The sequence below is a fragment of the Ciconia boyciana genome, chromosome 2 (genome assembly GCF_034638445.1).
Source record: "Ciconia boyciana chromosome 2, ASM3463844v1, whole genome shotgun sequence".
Classification (NCBI taxonomy): domain Eukaryota; kingdom Metazoa; phylum Chordata; class Aves; order Ciconiiformes; family Ciconiidae; genus Ciconia; species Ciconia boyciana.
Window position 1 is genome coordinate 147,578,718 of NC_132935.1, and position 17,746 is coordinate 147,596,463.

At 36.1% G+C, this 17,746-nt stretch overlaps 1 protein-coding gene across 1 annotated transcript in view; it reads left to right on the plus strand.

Moving 5' to 3' along the window:
* The window catches only part of PLXDC2 (plexin domain containing 2), a 283,218-nt gene extending 266,561 nt beyond the window's left edge, over window positions 1-16,657 (plus strand). The window contains exons 13-14 of the mRNA XM_072854412.1: window positions 1,294-1,454; window positions 13,693-16,657. Of these exons, the coding sequence (XP_072710513.1) occupies window positions 1,294-1,454; window positions 13,693-13,809 (278 nt within the window). The 3' untranslated portion in view covers window positions 13,810-16,657. The remainder of the gene's footprint in view (window positions 1-1,293; window positions 1,455-13,692) is intronic.
* Window positions 16,658-17,746: the final 1,089 nt, after the last annotated feature.

A 17,746-nucleotide genomic window follows, 5' to 3' on the forward strand; every position in this document is an offset into this window, starting at 1 on the left:
ATAGCTGTTTTCCAAGAACAAACAAAAGGGACAGTCCCTGACCTCACAGACCATGACACTCTAAGACAACCAAACAAATAGTTCAGGGGGATGACACAACAAAAAGGATGACTGCAGAAATCAACAATTTTCATTATAGTCAGCTCGGCAAACAAGCATGGTGAGAGGAAATTTAAAAGTGGAATTGAAAGAAAATTTCTCATAAGCAAAACCAGAGCCAGGTTTTGTATGGAGTAAGGCGTGGAGGGGATTTGAAGGATTGCCAGAAAGGCAGAAAGCAATGGGAATATTAGGAGAATGATATAAGTGTGTGAAGCCAAATGACCAGTGGTCTGCTGGTATTTCTTAAACCTAGGGCTTCTGAATTGCTCTTTTGCCTGCAGTGGTGGGTAGAACAGCACTTCTGCTTTTTTGCAAGACGATGCTGAAGAATCATTGCTTATCACCATGTTTGTACTTGCTCTGATACTCCAGGTTGTCCAAAGTAGAGATCATACCCGAGCACAAGCAGTTCTACAGATGTTGGCTAATTTATTGAGAGACTTTTTCCACACAGGTTACAGTGTTATTAAAAGATTTCCAGTCACTTATTTGGAAACACTGCTGACAAGTTGCTTCAGTGACGGAGACAGCCCTCTTTTCTCCTGATGGGAGCATAGCATGAGCGGCCTCTCAGTATCAAGTTTAGTAAATGGATGGTCTTCTGTAATACTTTGGTATGATAAGTGTTCCATTCAGACCAAGATTAGAATATTGCAGGGTCATTTAACATCCATCTGTTACACTTTTGGCTGTCTGATTCAGTTGCACAGGGTGGTTCAAAACCCCTCTCCAAGCTAATGAATCAGGCTTTCAGAATGTATTTATTAGCTAGACCTCACAAGGGTTTGTGGCATGTCTCACCTTGAAGCTTTGAAAAAAAAATACAACATTCAAAACGTATTCAATTAGTACTTTTTGTCTATAGGAAAACTGTGACAGTTTTATGAGAAAATCAAAGCAAAAATCATTATGAAGGTAATTAAGAACTTCAGAATGTCCAGATTGCATTCAAAAGAAAGGATATTAATTTTGTTCATTGAGTTAGAATTAGTAAAACATTTGGAAATATCTGTTCATTAAGATTATGAGAATATTCAGTTGTGGGAAAGAGACATCTAACATCTTTTTCCAACTTGGGCTGTGGAAAATGAGGAGCCTGTAACACAGAAAAAGCAAATGCTCAGTTGCTAGCTGTGAAATGGAATGGATAAGACATAAGATACTGTGCTAATAAGTGTGCCATTTGTGCAGCTTCCACAGACGACAGTGCGGCGGAGAAGAAAGGTGGAACACTTCATGCCGGCTTAATTGTCGGCATTCTAGTCCTGGTTCTCATTGTGGCTGCAGCTATCCTCGTGACAGTCTATATGTATCATCATCCAACATCAGCAGCTAGTATCTTCTTTATAGAGGTAAGACAAAAGTAACATGCTGTGTCACTAGTCTGATCACTCGGCTCGTATAATTGGGGTCTCCAGAATAGAACTTTCTTAACTAAATCTAGAAAGTATTCTTGTGTTTGTAGTGTAAGGTTTGAAGAAATGGACCTGCCTCACCTAGCAGGTGATGCTGTTTTATTCTTAGCATGTTTGTCACTCAGATGCTTGTTTAACTACTATTGCTATTACTTTTTTTTGGTTTTTACACAGGACATATATCTAAAAGATATATCTCAGATACCACTCCACCTCTCTTTCCTATCCTTCATTGCCCTCACCATAGCATTTTTCCATTAGCTGTCATGTGCACTGGCATTTTATATTGGGACATATATTTTTTTAAATTATTTTCCTGTGGAAAAATAAAATGTTTGCATTCATTAATTCTCCAGAAGAGCTGAATTAAAGTAAATTTTTAGCTGGGAAGATGTGTTAGCTGTTCCATACATTTATTTGTAGAAATCTTTTAACACTTTGCTTCAGACTGTTGGAAAGATTCTTTTCACCTAATTTTAACATCTAAATCTAATATCATCTCCCTTTGCTGTTTTTAATAGTGCAGAGAGAAACAAACTCTTTTAGATCATGATTCATCTGACCTATTTGAGACATCTCCTATAGGATTAGATAAATTAACATTTTTCTCCCTTAAATATAGATAGCTACCTCAGGTGCAGACATCTACATTGCAGATGCTGACATTTAGTCACCTCAATTTCACTGTACATGACAATATGGGAAAGGAACATTTTCCATAGGTGTTTGATTCTACAAAAAACTGTGAATACCTACACTTACTTGTGTTTTTTTCAACTCGGCAATGTTGCTCTACCTTATGATAAGTATAGCTGCTAAAAATGAAAGAAAACACTGATTGTTCATAACCCCCACCTGCAGTACTCCCTTACTTTTAAGAGCCTGGACACTTTCTAATGGGCAATAGTGGAGATGCGGAACCACTGGAAGTATCACTAGGGACGTACCTAGGGATTGCTTAGGTAAAAGGCTGGACCAGGAAGATATAGACATTTATTCTTAGTGACAGCAATGTGAATTGAAGTGAGACATGAACATGAACAGAATGATTCATCTTTAAAATTATATTATAATAAATATACTGCTTAGATGCAATAGTAGTGACAGAAATCAAAATGAATTGTTTATCAGTATTGCAGGCTCAAGTGATATAACTGTGTTAAACATCGGGGAACAGCATCCACATAATAAAATCAATAGTTTTCTTTCATGTCTATGCAACATTTCAAGCCAGTTCTCTACTGATGTAGACAAACAAAACTCCACTGAAGTCCTTGTACAAAAGAGGAGGACTTGTCCCATTCTTTTTTTCACACACAGATTGAATTGCTATTCTTTCACTCTAGTAAAAACAAGTTTCTTATCTGTTATGATGTGACTGAAAAGGCTAAGTAAATGGCAATGCCATTTTTTAAGAAGGAGAGAAGTATACCAGATTAAAACACCCATTTATTTATTTAATTTTGTTCTCAGTGTAGTAATGGCATGTTAATTTATTTCATTCATTGGTATCATACTCATCATGCAGACAGTGGTGCCTTAATCCTTTTTGTTAAACCTATTCCACTGAATTTAATCTTTAGATGGCATTAATCAATCTATGCAGTCAAAGCTAAAATGTCTTTTAGCAAGCAATGTAGGTTTTTAGAAAAAATAGAAAAACATAATCATTCTGTTTAAAATAAAGGAGAAATAATTGAATAGGGACAGGAGGAAGTAAATTAGTCAAAATCAAATTTATGCAAAATGTGGTATAAACTACATCCTCTTTTGTTTACTAGGAAAATTGTGATACTTGTGGAGAATCAGACCTTTAGCAAGAATTATAAAATGTTCTAGCCACGAAAGGGTGGCCTTTCCCTGTGAGTGGTAAAACCACTGTTGCAGTGGTAAAACCACAAGGGGTGGAGAAAGGGATTACTCTGTATTTCAGAACATTTCTACAAATTTCGAATTGTTGGTATCATAAGCATAGAAGAACAGAATAAGGTAGTCCATTCAGGAAATGAAATTGCTTTTAAGAAGTTTAATCTTTTAATTTCCAAAGGAAAAAAGTCGTTTGACCAATTCAAGAAATAAAGAGTAGAATATATTATTCTTATATTCATCTGATCTATAGGATGTACATATTTCCAATACAGAAGAGAATGTATCTTCTCCGATTTGCATTTTGAAACTGAAGTACAAAAAGATAATGAGGCATAACTGGTATAAATAGGTCACTGTTACAAAAAAAGCATTCCTTATTGTATTTGTGCAATTGAAAAATATTTGAGTAAGCTGTTACATATAACATGGTACCCCATATACCACAGCAGACAAGCTGCATTATTTATGGGAAATGAATGAAACGTGGATCTAATGTTACCATTCTGGGGAAAGAGCTCAAGAGGGCTTGGTCATGAAATAAGAACAAGCACATAAGTATTTCAGAAAACAATATTGTTTTGTATGAGTCTCTTGATTAACAAAGCAAGTTGCACAGTTAAAACAAGATGTGACAGATGGACAGGCAGCTCTCTCATGCAGTTGTCTAAAAAATTACTAGTACACTGTAGTCTGCCATCAAGTGTTCTAGCTAAATCAATATCTGCATCAGTTTATCTATCATCAGTAATTAACATAAATCTAAGGCTGGGCAAAATAAAGAACAGGGACCTGCCCCATTTGTGTTTACTTTTAAAGAAGCTACCATATAGAGGCATACTTTATAGAGGCATCATATTGACATTAAACATAGCATCCATCTGAAACTGTAACACAACTAATAGAGAAACTTCTTTTTACATCTAAGATTCTAGGATGCTTCATGATTTTGTAGGTAAAGCATCATTTTTAGTCAGATTCTGTTGGGTTTTTTAGGTTGAGAGCTATGTAAGGAACTTTGAGTTTATTTAGTTTATAGTCATGACTGGTTACTGAATAAAGAAAAGTATAATAGACTGATCCCATATCTGAGGCTTTAAGCCTCTTTCTCCCTTGTGTTCTCTGCAGATATCACCCAATATCCACTTACCACCTCCCTCAGGTTTTTACATAGCTCATCTCAAATCCCACTCATGATGCCCCTCATGTTTGTCATGTAGTCCCTTTTCTCAGTGAGCTCCCCCAGATAAGAATAAATACACTTATACTTTGACCGCACTGTTTAACTTTGCACTGATAAATGCAATTCCTTGTGACACCTCTGAGCACCATTAAATGATATCCTGAGTGCACTAGTTTGTTTAAATAAGCGATACACAAAAGCCAAGAAAAATGCTTTTTATTCCAAAGCAACTATTGTTTTAGAACAGAGTAACATTATTGTATGAATTTTTTACCCCTAAAGTCTGAAGCAAACATTTCCTCTAGTGGTTTTGTTCATAGCTGTTGAGCACAATGCATATGGGCAGCCCCACCTGGAACAAAAATAACTATTTTGAACAAACAGCTTGAATGCAAATGCTATTCAATTTGCCCATGATGGTGTATCATTTTAAAAGAATACCATCCAAATAGTTCAATACTTTTTCAAAAAAATTTCCCCTTTTTGTCAAGTGTGTAGAAGATTCAAATTAAAATGCAATGTTTTCCTGTTTCTTCCAGCCCCCACACTAATCAACATGTGTTTCATTGTTTAAGTTGGACACTTCTCTGGTGACCTAAAGACAGAATGAATTATCGACTTTTAAAGTTAAGGGAGTTCCAGTCAAAGTTCCAATGAATGCAGGCTCTTTCTAAAAGCTGAGAGTAAATGTTGACTAAAGATTAGCTTGCAGAGTGACAGAAGAGATGTTATATGCTTTGGTCTTTCATTTATTTATGGTTATCCCTGTGGTATTTTTCTCTCCCTTAAATATGATTTTGTTGCCAGTAATTTCCCCTTTTGAATTAAGTTACATACCTACTCTTACCTTGAGGAATCTTGCGTCTCTTGAGTATACTTTGAATTTATTTGCACTGATTTTAGAAAAATAGCAAATACGTCAAATGGTGCTCTTCATATCTTTTTCAACAAAGCAAGGCTTATGTCAGAAATCTAGCTATAACACAATTAAAAAGTAATTAATTTATTCACTAACCTATGTAGTATACTTGCATTCAGGATTTGAGCTTTGGTGGCCAAGAAGCCAAGCATGATGCCCCAATTGTAGTGGATTCTATGCCTGTGATATAGATCATAGCAAAAGTGATATAGATATCGGGAGCTGAATGTAAATAAGGATAAAGAAATTCCCAACTGAGTCACATGGATTTGCTCAAATTTCATTCAGTTGCAGGCCAAATAGCAGCTTTAGTAGTATCTTAGATTTTACTTCTTCTCTTCTTTTTCTTCATGTTCTTTTTTTCTTATATTTTTAACCTTTATTGATTTGCATTTGTGTGTGAACTTTGGCACTGAGAGCAATTAAAGTCTAGGGAACATTTAGCAAATTGAAAGGCAAGACATAAGGCAGACTGTCTTTTACCTATATGTCTTTTGCTTGTTTGCACCCCGTTATCTGTGGACTGAAGGGTTGCACATGACACAAGAATTTTTCACGTGCATGCTTTTTTTGTGTTTTTCTTACCTTTCTTATTTATATGTTGGTGCAAAGTCCTTTTAATGTTTGAAACTTACTTCAGCTGCCATCCGAGTGCTCTGCCTTTGGGGAACAAAGGCAACCTGATCTAGCCACAGCTGAGAAGACAGCAGAGGAATTACTTGCCAGTATGAAGGCAGGGAGTCAGACGTTGTGATGTCTTTTCCCAGCTGGGCACAGATATACTGTTGCCAAATGTGCTTATGTAAGGCTCAACAGCAGAATAAAATTTTTCTGTGGCAGTTCTCTGCGGGTAGGGGATTTTAAGGAGTCTAAACTAACATTGCAAGGTGGGACCATCTTAACCTCAGGCAAAGAGCCTTTTTCTTGTATTCAGCTTATAGGTACAAAACCAAATCCAAGTTATTAGCACATGTGGACTCTGAAACTGTAGGGATATGAGTGAATTCAGAGCCTGTGTATTTCTTAATAGTGGCTGTGTATGTCTTAATAGTAGTTAATATGTCACACACTGAAGAGAAGTGTGGGTGTTTGTGGTTACAAGTTATCATTCTTTCGAGTTAAGATCCCATTTTAAAGGTCACAGCCTTTGCCTTCATGTTCCCACCCTCCCTGGAGGTTTTCTAGAGCTTTATTGTGCTGATTCAGCTGCTTAGAAACATGCATGTACACTCACACACACACACATGCACATACCTACGTCTTTTTTAGTTGTTTGTTTTACTTCATTTTGGATGCTTAAGCTGGATAATTTCACAAATCTGTTTTTTCAAATGGCCACACAGAGAGTTGAACTGGTGCTATGGAGCCAGGAGGTGACCTTGGGGAGAAAGAGAGGGAGGAAGGAATGAACAGCTGCAGATCTTCAGCAAATAAAATAACAGTGTGTGATCAGACCCTGGGGAATGCACCTTGACTCTTCCTGATTTAACTTGAATTATGTCTTTACTAGTAAATTAAATAAGCCTGGGACTGTTTTTTAGCATAGAGACCAACCAGCATGGAAGGGTCTACATTCCTGTCATTTAACTCTGTCAGCCTCACAGTAAGGTGACGGCATGCAGACTATTAGAGTGGACTGAGGATGGCTCCCAAATCCTTAGCCCTAGCTGGGGTGGTCTGAGAAAGCACTAATTGTTGGGTATTTTTCTAACAATTGAGCTGTATAGTACATTATGTTGCAGTACCTGGAAACATTCACTGGCATGCAGATCTAACAGTAGATTTTCTTCAAATTTTGACCTTCTGCTCATCCCCCATCACAGAAGGAGAAAATAGTCAAAAAGCCAGAGATAGTTTTTGCTGTTTCAGAGCTCAGGGAATTAATGGGCATTTCTGGCTCACTGTTACACATCTCTGCTCATAGCAGCACTTCACAAATAAGAGCCAGCATTTAACAGCCAGACCTGTTCTCCACGCACCATTTCCAGGTTTCTGCATTAATGTCACAGATGCAGTGTATGTCTTCAAAAAAATGAGAAGTAAATAGGAGACAGAGTAAAAAAGAAAGAAGGAATTTTTGAAAAAGGTTCAGCTCCTCAGCTGGCTTAGACAGGTGATGAAGCTCACACAGCTCTGCTTATTTCTTCTGGGATATGGCCCATTGTTTTTATTATATATATACATTTTACAGGGGATTATGCTTTTAGTTTGAAAAAGGCTTGACATGATTATCAATTTGTTTTTGTCCAGAAGTTCAAGCTGAATTGTGTTTCATTAAGATGATGATTAAAAAGAAGAGAACAAGTATCATTTTTCTCTTCTTTCAAAGTCCTGCAGTGTCCTGGCATTTGGGGTATTGTCATTGATCTCACTGTCATTGCCTTGTACTGATAGTAAAGTTATTTTTTCCAAAGCTTATCCAGCTCAGCAGGAACCAGCAGCTCAGCAAGGGAAACCTAAATCGTCCACAAGGGAGAAGCACTAAAATAAATAATCAACATTGACAATAAAAGTCAAAGGTGGGGAGGAAGGAGACATTCTGTTTCTCGTCCGTCAGCAGCCAGCTACTTAGAGGAACCTAAGACTGCAGAAACATTGTTATAATGAGAAGTGGTTTAAATCACAAAAAGATACTTTAAACAAGCACTTCTGTCAAGGAGACAAATAAATGAAGTCAGTAAATGATCCTACTGAATTTTAAGTCTGAAGCAATCTTTATTTCAGAACAGTTTCTTCAAAATATTCAATTAACATGGTGTCAGGCAATTGATCTTTCTTATTCCTGGAAATACCTATCAGAAGTACAGTTTCAGATACCTGAAGCCTCATCCATTTCTGACTGTGATTTGCCAAATAAATTGGGTTTCTATCAGAGATTAAAGACTGATGCACAAATTAGACACGTGAGCACACCAATGCATCTTATGGGCAAGGTAACAGAAAAATATTTCCTTGTCATGAGAAAGTAGAAGGCCTGGATACCCAGATAGATTAACAGTGGACAAGTGTACGTAAACTAATGGGTCTTGATGGTATGAGGTTAACATTAGTAATAGATGTTACTATAGTTTTTTCCCCTTTTCTTAGTACTTTGTGTAGGTCTTTACAATTTGGCTGGGGTTTTGACAATTAATCCAGAATTTGGATGGCTCTGTATTTACATATTTCCAGTTAAGAGAGTTAAACAGGTGTTGTTGGCAAAGTGTGGTTAAAGAATACAGCTTTTAAATAGATTTAAATGTCTTTATAACCTTGAATTAGGTAAAGATCTTGACATCAATGGATATGTAAGTTATAACCTTCAATGTACGATATAACCTTCAGTAGAAACAGTGAAATAGTCCTCTGAAAGTTTGAAAGGTTTGAAATACAGGAAAATAATCAATAGATAGAGAAGACAAAGTTGCATCAGAGCATTTAACCTAAAAAGTACTCAATAACTTCAGGGTTTATGTACTTTTGTGGGAAATCAAGTTTGCTAGGGAGCTCTGGAGAGTCTTTCAAGACTCTGAAAGATAGACATTCTCATGCTAATTCAAGTATTTTTACTTACATAAACTCATTTTGGAAAGAAAATGTGTGTGTCTTGGTGAAATCCGCTGTTCAAGTTTACTGCTGAATAAGAATGAAGAGTTGATCCATGCACAAGCACTGTGGGTTTTTATGCTGGTTGAAATATACAAAGGAAATTTTGATAATCTTAGAAAATTTTCAGAACAAAGTGTGTGTGTAGTGGGGTTGGGGAGATGACAGAGGGTCAGATTTTTCATTATTTTTTCCTTTCACTGCTCTTCTCACATTCCAGATCTGTACATAATCATGCTCGTTCCATTTTTCTGTACAGAATGAAGGATAGGATGAGGATGGGATGAGGATAGTAGAGGATAGGATGTAAGAATATCAAATATGTAATACATGTTGTTCCTTCTGTCCATTACTGATAGAAACTTGTCTTCATGCAGATGTATAGAAGGAAACACAAAAGCTTAGAATTACTGCAGCTAACAAAATATACATTATTACAATTGCTTTTAATGAATTACCATCTCAGGTGAAAAGTGTTAACTGGCATAAATTTTAGAGATAGTGCATAATGTCAGCACCAGAATCTCTCAGGAGCAGGGCATCGGTCTTTAAATACCAGTATCTCAGTACAACTTTATACAACTGTCTGTCCTCCTGTAATTGATCTTGTATATTGCTTATCCCTTACAATTCATTATCCTATTGCATGTACAAAATAGATTTCATTTCTTGTTTATGTGTACTCAGTTAATTCTTTTCAAATATTTTTAAAATCCCTTAAAAAATCTTTAATTGATTTTGAACCAGCTTCTTCACTGGAAGTCTGAATTGATCGCTTCCTTTGTTTTCAAGATAACATTAATTTGAGGCACTGATTGGTTTCTAGTGTGTAAGCCAGTGTAGAAATACATAATTCTTACTGAATTTTATCTCTTTACTAAATTGTAGCAGATTGTTCCATTCTTCTTTTATAGTTGCATCATTGGTGATCTGGTGGCTTATAATAGGTAGGAGCCTTGCTGACAGTAGCAAGTAAATGGCTTCACTTTAAATTATCTCTGGACAGTTAACAGAGGCCTGTAACATAAAAACTGATGGGTCCTTTTCCCTTTCCTCCCTTTCAATATGATCAAGTTTACTAGAAATTTCTGTGTAAAATTCCACCAATACAGTCAAACACATACAGAAAGCACTGACCTGATACTCTCTTGTAGTTTTCAATTTGAGCCACTTCTTTCTCTTTTGCTTAAAAAAGTTACTGTTCAGCAGGAAATAAGATGGTCTAAAGCTAGCAATCTCAAAAAAAAAGTCATAGACTAGCCCTGGAAATGATGTTCAGATCATACCAACTGAGTTTTGTTTAGACAATAGTCAATTAAGTACACTCAGATGTGTATCAAACCTTTTTTTTTTAATCATGTCTTAATGAGATCATACCATTTTGATGGATAAAAGAGGCACTATAAGGCTCAAAATTCCCTCATGTTGAAAGATGTCAAAAGAAGAAACTGGTGAACCACGAGAATCCGCTTGGAGACTTTTCTGTGCAACAACAGTGAGAAGATGCTCCAATCTCCACCCTTTAGGATTCATAGGTGGAATCCTGTCCTTTTTTTTCTCAGAAGTAAGACAAATAGTATCCATTCTGCCTCTACTGCAAGATTTACGTAAAGACACTTATTCTAGCCTTAGCATTGCTGTAGGAAGTCTAATATACTGCACAGCCACCAACAGTGCCGTAGAAAGGTATAACGTAAGAAACATGAAAGGTAGATCTCATTTTCCATGGATTATCCAACTGCTAGTTTCTTTCATGTTATCTTATTGATCTTCAATAGGAAATAACTTTTTTTTTAATGTGTATCATGAATTATTCTTCTGCATCCTGACATGTATCTTCGACATCCTGGTCATGTAAGGTCACAAGTGCTTTTCCCTCATCCTTATTTGCTTACAATAATGAACCCAAGGAAGCTTCAGCCCTGTGAGAAAAATCCTATTTCTGCTTTCCTGACTTGTAATACACTGAAAGGAAGCAGGAGTTACAACTCTCCAGCCACAGCTTAGAGGATTTCCTCTAAGAGTTCTAATTCCAGAGGAAGAAGCACATTTTTTCCTGTTAAATTGGATGACAAAACTAAGGAATTAGTTAAAATACCAGGCTTGCTTTCTCCCTGTTTTGTTTTGTTTTGTTTGGGGTTTTTTGTGAGTTGGAGGTGGGGGGCATGTTAGGTTTTTCGTATCTTCTTATTACTCTGCTTCGCAGAGAATAAAGGGAAAGTATGCGTTAGGCATTTCCTGAGCTGCTTCAGTAACTCGAGGAGCTTTGTATCTCCCGATATCAATTAAGTTACTTCTGGTTTTATAAATTAAAACTGTAATGTCTCTACAGTTTTTGGGGGGTCAATATACAAGTCAATGAATTGATAGCTTGTCAGTGCTCTCTTTTAAGACTGGCAACCACTTACGTTACCCACATACACACAAAGAAGTTGAAATTAAACAGACTGTCACTAGGAATGGAAAATCTCACCTCAGGCATGAAGAGAAACCACAGAAACCTGCAATTGTACTATTTGGAGATAACCTTCAAATCTGTTGGTTTATTTCTGGAACAACAGCTGATGTTTAGGTTGTATCGCATTGTATCATCAGAACTGATATGCATGTGTTCTGTATTTCATCATCTGGAAAGGGCCAATTAAAAAGAGTAGCCCAAAATGGTAGATTTAGTTTCTAACAGCAACAGAGCAAGGAAGTAGTAACTAATCATGGGTACATCTTAAACTGAAATTCGGGAACAACTTAATAGATTAAAACTCAGCTCATCCTTATATGTTGCCATTTGAGACTGTTTCCAATTATTTTTTCCTACTAGTTTTCCAATGGTTTTTCATTTTCTCTTTTCATTAGAGACGTCTTGGTCAAATTCTTTTCTCATTTATACCAGTATAAATCTGGAATAAGTCCTTTACATTTAATTGAATTATTCTTGATTTACTTTAGTGAGTCTGAGAACAGAATATGACCCTTTTTCTTTAGCAGTAACCAAACTGTCCTTCTTAATTTTGAAACCACGTTGAATCGAGCTTAGGTAGAAAAAAGTCTCCAAAGTCTCCAAATAAGTTTTCTTATTAGGAAAAGAGATCCATTAATGAGGACAGTGTTCTGCCTTCCTACTTTGTAGGAAGGTGTTGCACTGAAAGGCCTGGGATTTTAAATTATCTGCCAAAAAGAATTTAACTCTGGATGCCTCAAAAGTAACCTGGTCCTGCAATGGCAGAAAAAGAAATCAGTTGCTTTTATATTGTATCTTCCTCACAGTGATCACTGAGGAAGACTTTGTGCTGTACCTGCAGACAGCTGTGTGATTTGTAGGTAACAAGATTCAGTGGTACCCCAAGATTTCTTTAGTGGCTGCTGCCCAACAGCACCACGAGCCCCAGCATAATGTCATGGCTGTGGTTGTTCTGTGGTCCCCAACACGGCCTCTCAGCAGCATGAAGTATCATTAGTGATCAGAAGGCAATCAAAAAGGGGTATTATGGGGACAGAAAATCAAATGCAATGTTTATTTTCAGAAGAAAGATCATAAAGTAAAATTGTTTAGATTTTGAACAGTCAGTGAAAATATAGGCTGTAACTTCACTGTTTCTCCTCTCATTTTCCTGCAATGTTTCTATATAGGTTGCTATATCTTCCAGCCCTCCTTCCAAGCAGGGTGTAACTGTTGTCAGTAAAGAAAAAGAAATACATATCAGCATATTTGGCAGATAAAATTTTAAACAGGGAATAATCATTTTAGGAGAGCTTTTTCTGCTAACTGACTTTAAGAGTTTCCCTACTTTCCTGAAAACTATTCCTTTTAACAGAATCTCTGCTTGATCACCCGAAGTCTGAGCCTTCCCAGACATTAATTAGTTTGAAAATACAGGATTTTTAAAGTACTTTTCCTTCCCAGAGGCATCACAATCATACAGGAATTGTTTTATCTGCCCTAGAAAAGATCTATTTCTTTTCTCTATTTGTTAGCTGTTTTTAAAGCAGGCACCAAAGATCCTAATAAAAATTGGTTAGGACCTCTTAAACCAAGGTCATAAGAGTTCAAATGAAAAGGTTGCTTCTATTTGAATCATCAAAGTAAACTACTCAAGTAGAAATTATGGCACTTGAAATAGAAAGTCATTATTTTGGAAGTCCTGCATAAGCATGCCAGAATTTTGGTCTAAATAATTTTTTAAAGTACAGTTTCTGTGGTCTCTGCTATACATTTTCCATTGGAGTAGAGTATGCTAGCAAACTCCTATGCAAAACTAGGAAGGAAGAGCAGTGGACAGATCCTTCAGGGGGTGGTGGATCAGCAGGTCTTTATAAAAGAAAATTCACAGATGCACTGATCAACAGTTTCAGACAGGAGCTATTTCATCATCTTCATTGCTAGGACTAGTAGCAATTATTTAGGTCTTTGAGAACAGCCATCACCCACAAATTTAGAAAGAGTGATTAATTCCTCTGGCTTTTGCTGCTGAACTGTGCTTTTGTGCTCCTGTAACAACTACATGGAGTGAGTTTTAGCATGAGAGAGATCAAAATTACAGAGCATTGTTAAAGTTTTTTATTTTTAACTTATTGTTGTACCCTTCATACTCTGAAAGTTTATTTTCTTGTTGTTGCTGTTACAGCGACGTCCAAGCAGATGGCCAGCAATGAAATTCAGAAGAGGATCTGGACATCCTGCCTATGCTGAAGTGGAACCAGTTGGAGAAAAAGAAGGGTTCATTGTATCAGAGCAGTGCTAAAATTTCTAGGACAGAACACCAGTACTGGCCTACAGGTGTAAGACATTTACTTTGCCTCTCTTTAAAGAAAAGGAGCCCTAAGCTGCTGTAGCCTGATAGAAAGAAGATTTTGGATAAGCTTTGTCCAAGAAGAATAACTATCTAAGATACCAGATTACCACTGCACAGTAGTTTTTGTTAGTGGACTGAGACACGATGGTTCATGCAGAACACTTGTCAGTGGACACCTATGGTATCAGAACTATGGCACAAGTGCCATGTCATTGGCTTTAGGTATGGGGATGCACAGTAATCAAAAATATAATAAAGCTTTGGTGCACAAGGGTATTGCCCTTTGGTTCAAGTGTTCTTCTCTGGTATCTCAAAGACTGAGCACTGATCAGTGTTCACAGGTGATTGAGAAAAGTATCTCAATGCAGGTAAGGAAAAAAAAAAGGCATTTTCCAGTACTTCTATAAGTGGATGTGAAATACACTCACTTTTCAATTTTAAATTAACCTACTCACCTAACTGAGTGAGTCACAATGTATATGCTTTCCAGGAGTAGTACAATGTTTCTTGTACATTGCTGATTACTATCCTTCTAAACAACTCATGATATAAAAATTGGTAAGAAATGAAGACAACAAAAATTTTTCACAATGGTGACATTATTTTATTTCATGGGAGTTCACAATGAAATTGGGCTGATTTTCACTTTCAATGTTCACTAAAAATTAATTATCAGTTTTTTTCAAGGGATATCTTTCATTTCTGAGCAGTAGGCTGAAGTAATGGCAACAGACCCTTTTAGCTGCCAGAGATCTTATCGAGCATTTCTTAGGCAATGATGTGGTATGAAAAATAAGAATTTAAACAAATGGGTTTCTATCCTTTGTCATTTCATTGTGAGTCCTTACTGAGAAGCACCACAGACTTCAATGCACCCCTTCCAGAGATTCAGATACAAGTGTTATTGAACCCTGCTGATTCATACAGTGATTTTGTTTAATGCACATAGTAGTTGCATAAATATATATATAAATATATTTTTTTTTATAGCTAACACAAGGCGGGCTCTTGTGACTGTTAAGACTGCATTTTTGTCATCCAGACAAAGACAATGGATTGCATTACTGCATATTTCCACTGAGTTGTAAAATAATCCTTAATATTAGAATATTTTTATGTTGTGTAGGGAAGGTGGTTCATGTAGTTGCAGTGCCATAACCTTTCTGCCTATTGGAACCACTCTTTCTTTAATACCGACCCTTTCCCTCCCTGTATAGGGAAAGACAAGACTATAAATTCACACCACCAAAAACAGTTACTCCTTTCATGGAAGGGGTTAATATACACTGAGACCCAGATCTTCCATGAGGAGTGGGAACCTAAATATTTTGATGATCTGGGCCTGAGCTATTAAAATATTAAATTCAGGTATTGTATGTACATTTCATCATAGTCATTGACTATCAAATTTTTTACATACTGTACAAGGCACTTGAATCATTTTAAAGTGAGGTGTGCAACATTTGCAGTTTCGGATCTCAAGCAGTTAAAAAAAGTTGTAGATACCACCTTAATAATACAGTTATTTACATTTCTTCTTGATGCTTGTATGGTCTAAATTTGATTACTTAATGCTGTTTTAAAAAAAACCAAACATGATTTTTACTTGTTATTTTGTTCAGTAAATAATACAATACTGTATTTTCTGTATTCTTTCATTTTGTGTAACACACTTTTATTTTCATCTGTTTTAAATCATCTAGCGTGAGATTGAAACTGTTCAAAACCTAACTGGTATTAATCTGAAGGTACTAACAAACATATTGTCTTGAAGCCTGGTGAAAAGCCTGTGGCAAGTATTCATTTCAATTTGTGTGGGTCTGCTGAGCCCTGTTTCTAATAGGCTGGGATTAAATTGCAGGCTGTTAATTCCGATAGCAATAACCAAATGTATGCACATATATGTCTGGTGACACTCATTTTTATTAAATAAAAAGGTATCAGTGCACATCATTTAGACATGTATTTGGTGTGCAATACTTATCATTAGTTTTTCTAGGAGTCTTGAAAGTCATCAGCTAGGGTTTTTTGGCCAAAAGAAGCAATTGTAGAGCTTCCATTTGAAGCATGCTGGAATCTTGTTTGAAATAATTTTTATTTCAGAGCACATCTTGGCAAATTATACTAAGAAATTTACAAAAATCTACACAGTACTGCAATAAGTTCAAGCGATATTTCATATAAGTGGAGAAGATTTAAATTATTATGGGTTTACAGGTCTGCACTTTGGCTGATTCACTCAAGCTTTTCATGTTTTTACCCGTGTATGTAATACATGTCATGCAATGGAGCTGGACAGAATGTTTGTAACATGATTAGACAAACACGACAACAATTTTAAAATCCTGTATTTTGATTACTGTTGTTTTAAGGCCCTCTTGCACAGCTGAAGGATGTTTATTAGTATGTGCAAACTAACTTAAGTTTCATACTCCTTCGTAAAATAATAGCAATTATTTTTTCACTCTTTGTCCATTTCTCATAATTTGGTGGCAGATTTCACTGGTCTAAGGGGGGCATCACAGTATACTTTTGATTTTTGCCATGATGTTATATGTTATGGATTATAACATGAGTTGCTGGGTTTATTTAATAAGACTGATAGGCATATGCTTATGTCTGATAAGAACTGATATCTGAAGAGAAAACCTCCTGCATACTAATGGATGTATAGTGTCTCATTGGTGTCTGCTTTGATATATTCTGTGGTATGTTCTATTTATCCCAGTAGGCAAAAGTTAATTAAGTAATCTGTTGCTGTTTTGTAATTCCATCTGGTTTTCTAATTTTTTAATAATTAAAATTGCCACATTAAAAATTATACAAATATCAATCTATAGGTGTGATGAAATATGGAAATTAACTGAGAATCCTATTCTTATCATTTTATAAAGCACCAGGTTAATTGATCCAGACCGAAAAAGTGTCATGTAACCTCCTCTCAGAGATCCAGCTGAAATGTTATTCAATAATTCATGAAGAAATTTCCATCCAGGTCTCTGAAACAGTGGCTTCACTAGCATTCCCACTGGTCTTTCATTTGAAAGTACTTCAGAATATTTCATTTGTTTAAATGCTTACTTAGCGAGTCATTTATTCTAACAGTTATTTTAACTCTTAAACTTTCCTGTAAATTTGTGTATCATCTAATGCATGTAATGATTGCAAGATCTCCCAAAATTATCATTTCTTATTATTTTCCATTTCAGTGTTAAACGCTGCATAACACCTAACACTCTCAGTGCTATGCTTCAGCTCATCCTGTTTCACAGAAAAAAAGGAAAATTTGAACTACAAGGATTCAAAGCACATTACTAAATAGCTCTTTAAATCTCAGTAAGATGAAACAATAAATCAGATACATGTATCACACACAGAGATTGTTGAAAAAAGACCCTTACATTTGCAAAATTGTATTCAGACATTAAGAAATTCTGGAACTGCAGAAGAAGTGGAATTGTAATTTCATTCCCATGTGCATACATATAATGATGCGGTCTTACTTAATTGCCTGCTATGTTTCTCAGTGCACCCTATGACGCATTGGACGTAGAGAATATGGGTTGTTTGTAAGAAGCGGCTATTCCATATTTTTCTCCTCCCTGCTCAAATTTTGTTGCATTTTGTTACAAGCTGTCCAAACCCTGCTCGGAGGGCTTTTTTTTTTTTTTTTTCCCATGGACTTTTCTTCCTTACCCATCATTGTTATACTTGAGGAATACATACACCTTGAGTTATTTGTGTTCTGAGCATTCCTGTGAAGGGAGGCAATTTTCCAGAGAAGACCAATGTGAAACTATTCTTCCTTTTCTTATAATTCCTCCCTTCCTCATTCTCAACACCTTCTGCTGCAAATGACATAGATGTCTTGTAAGTAACAATGTCC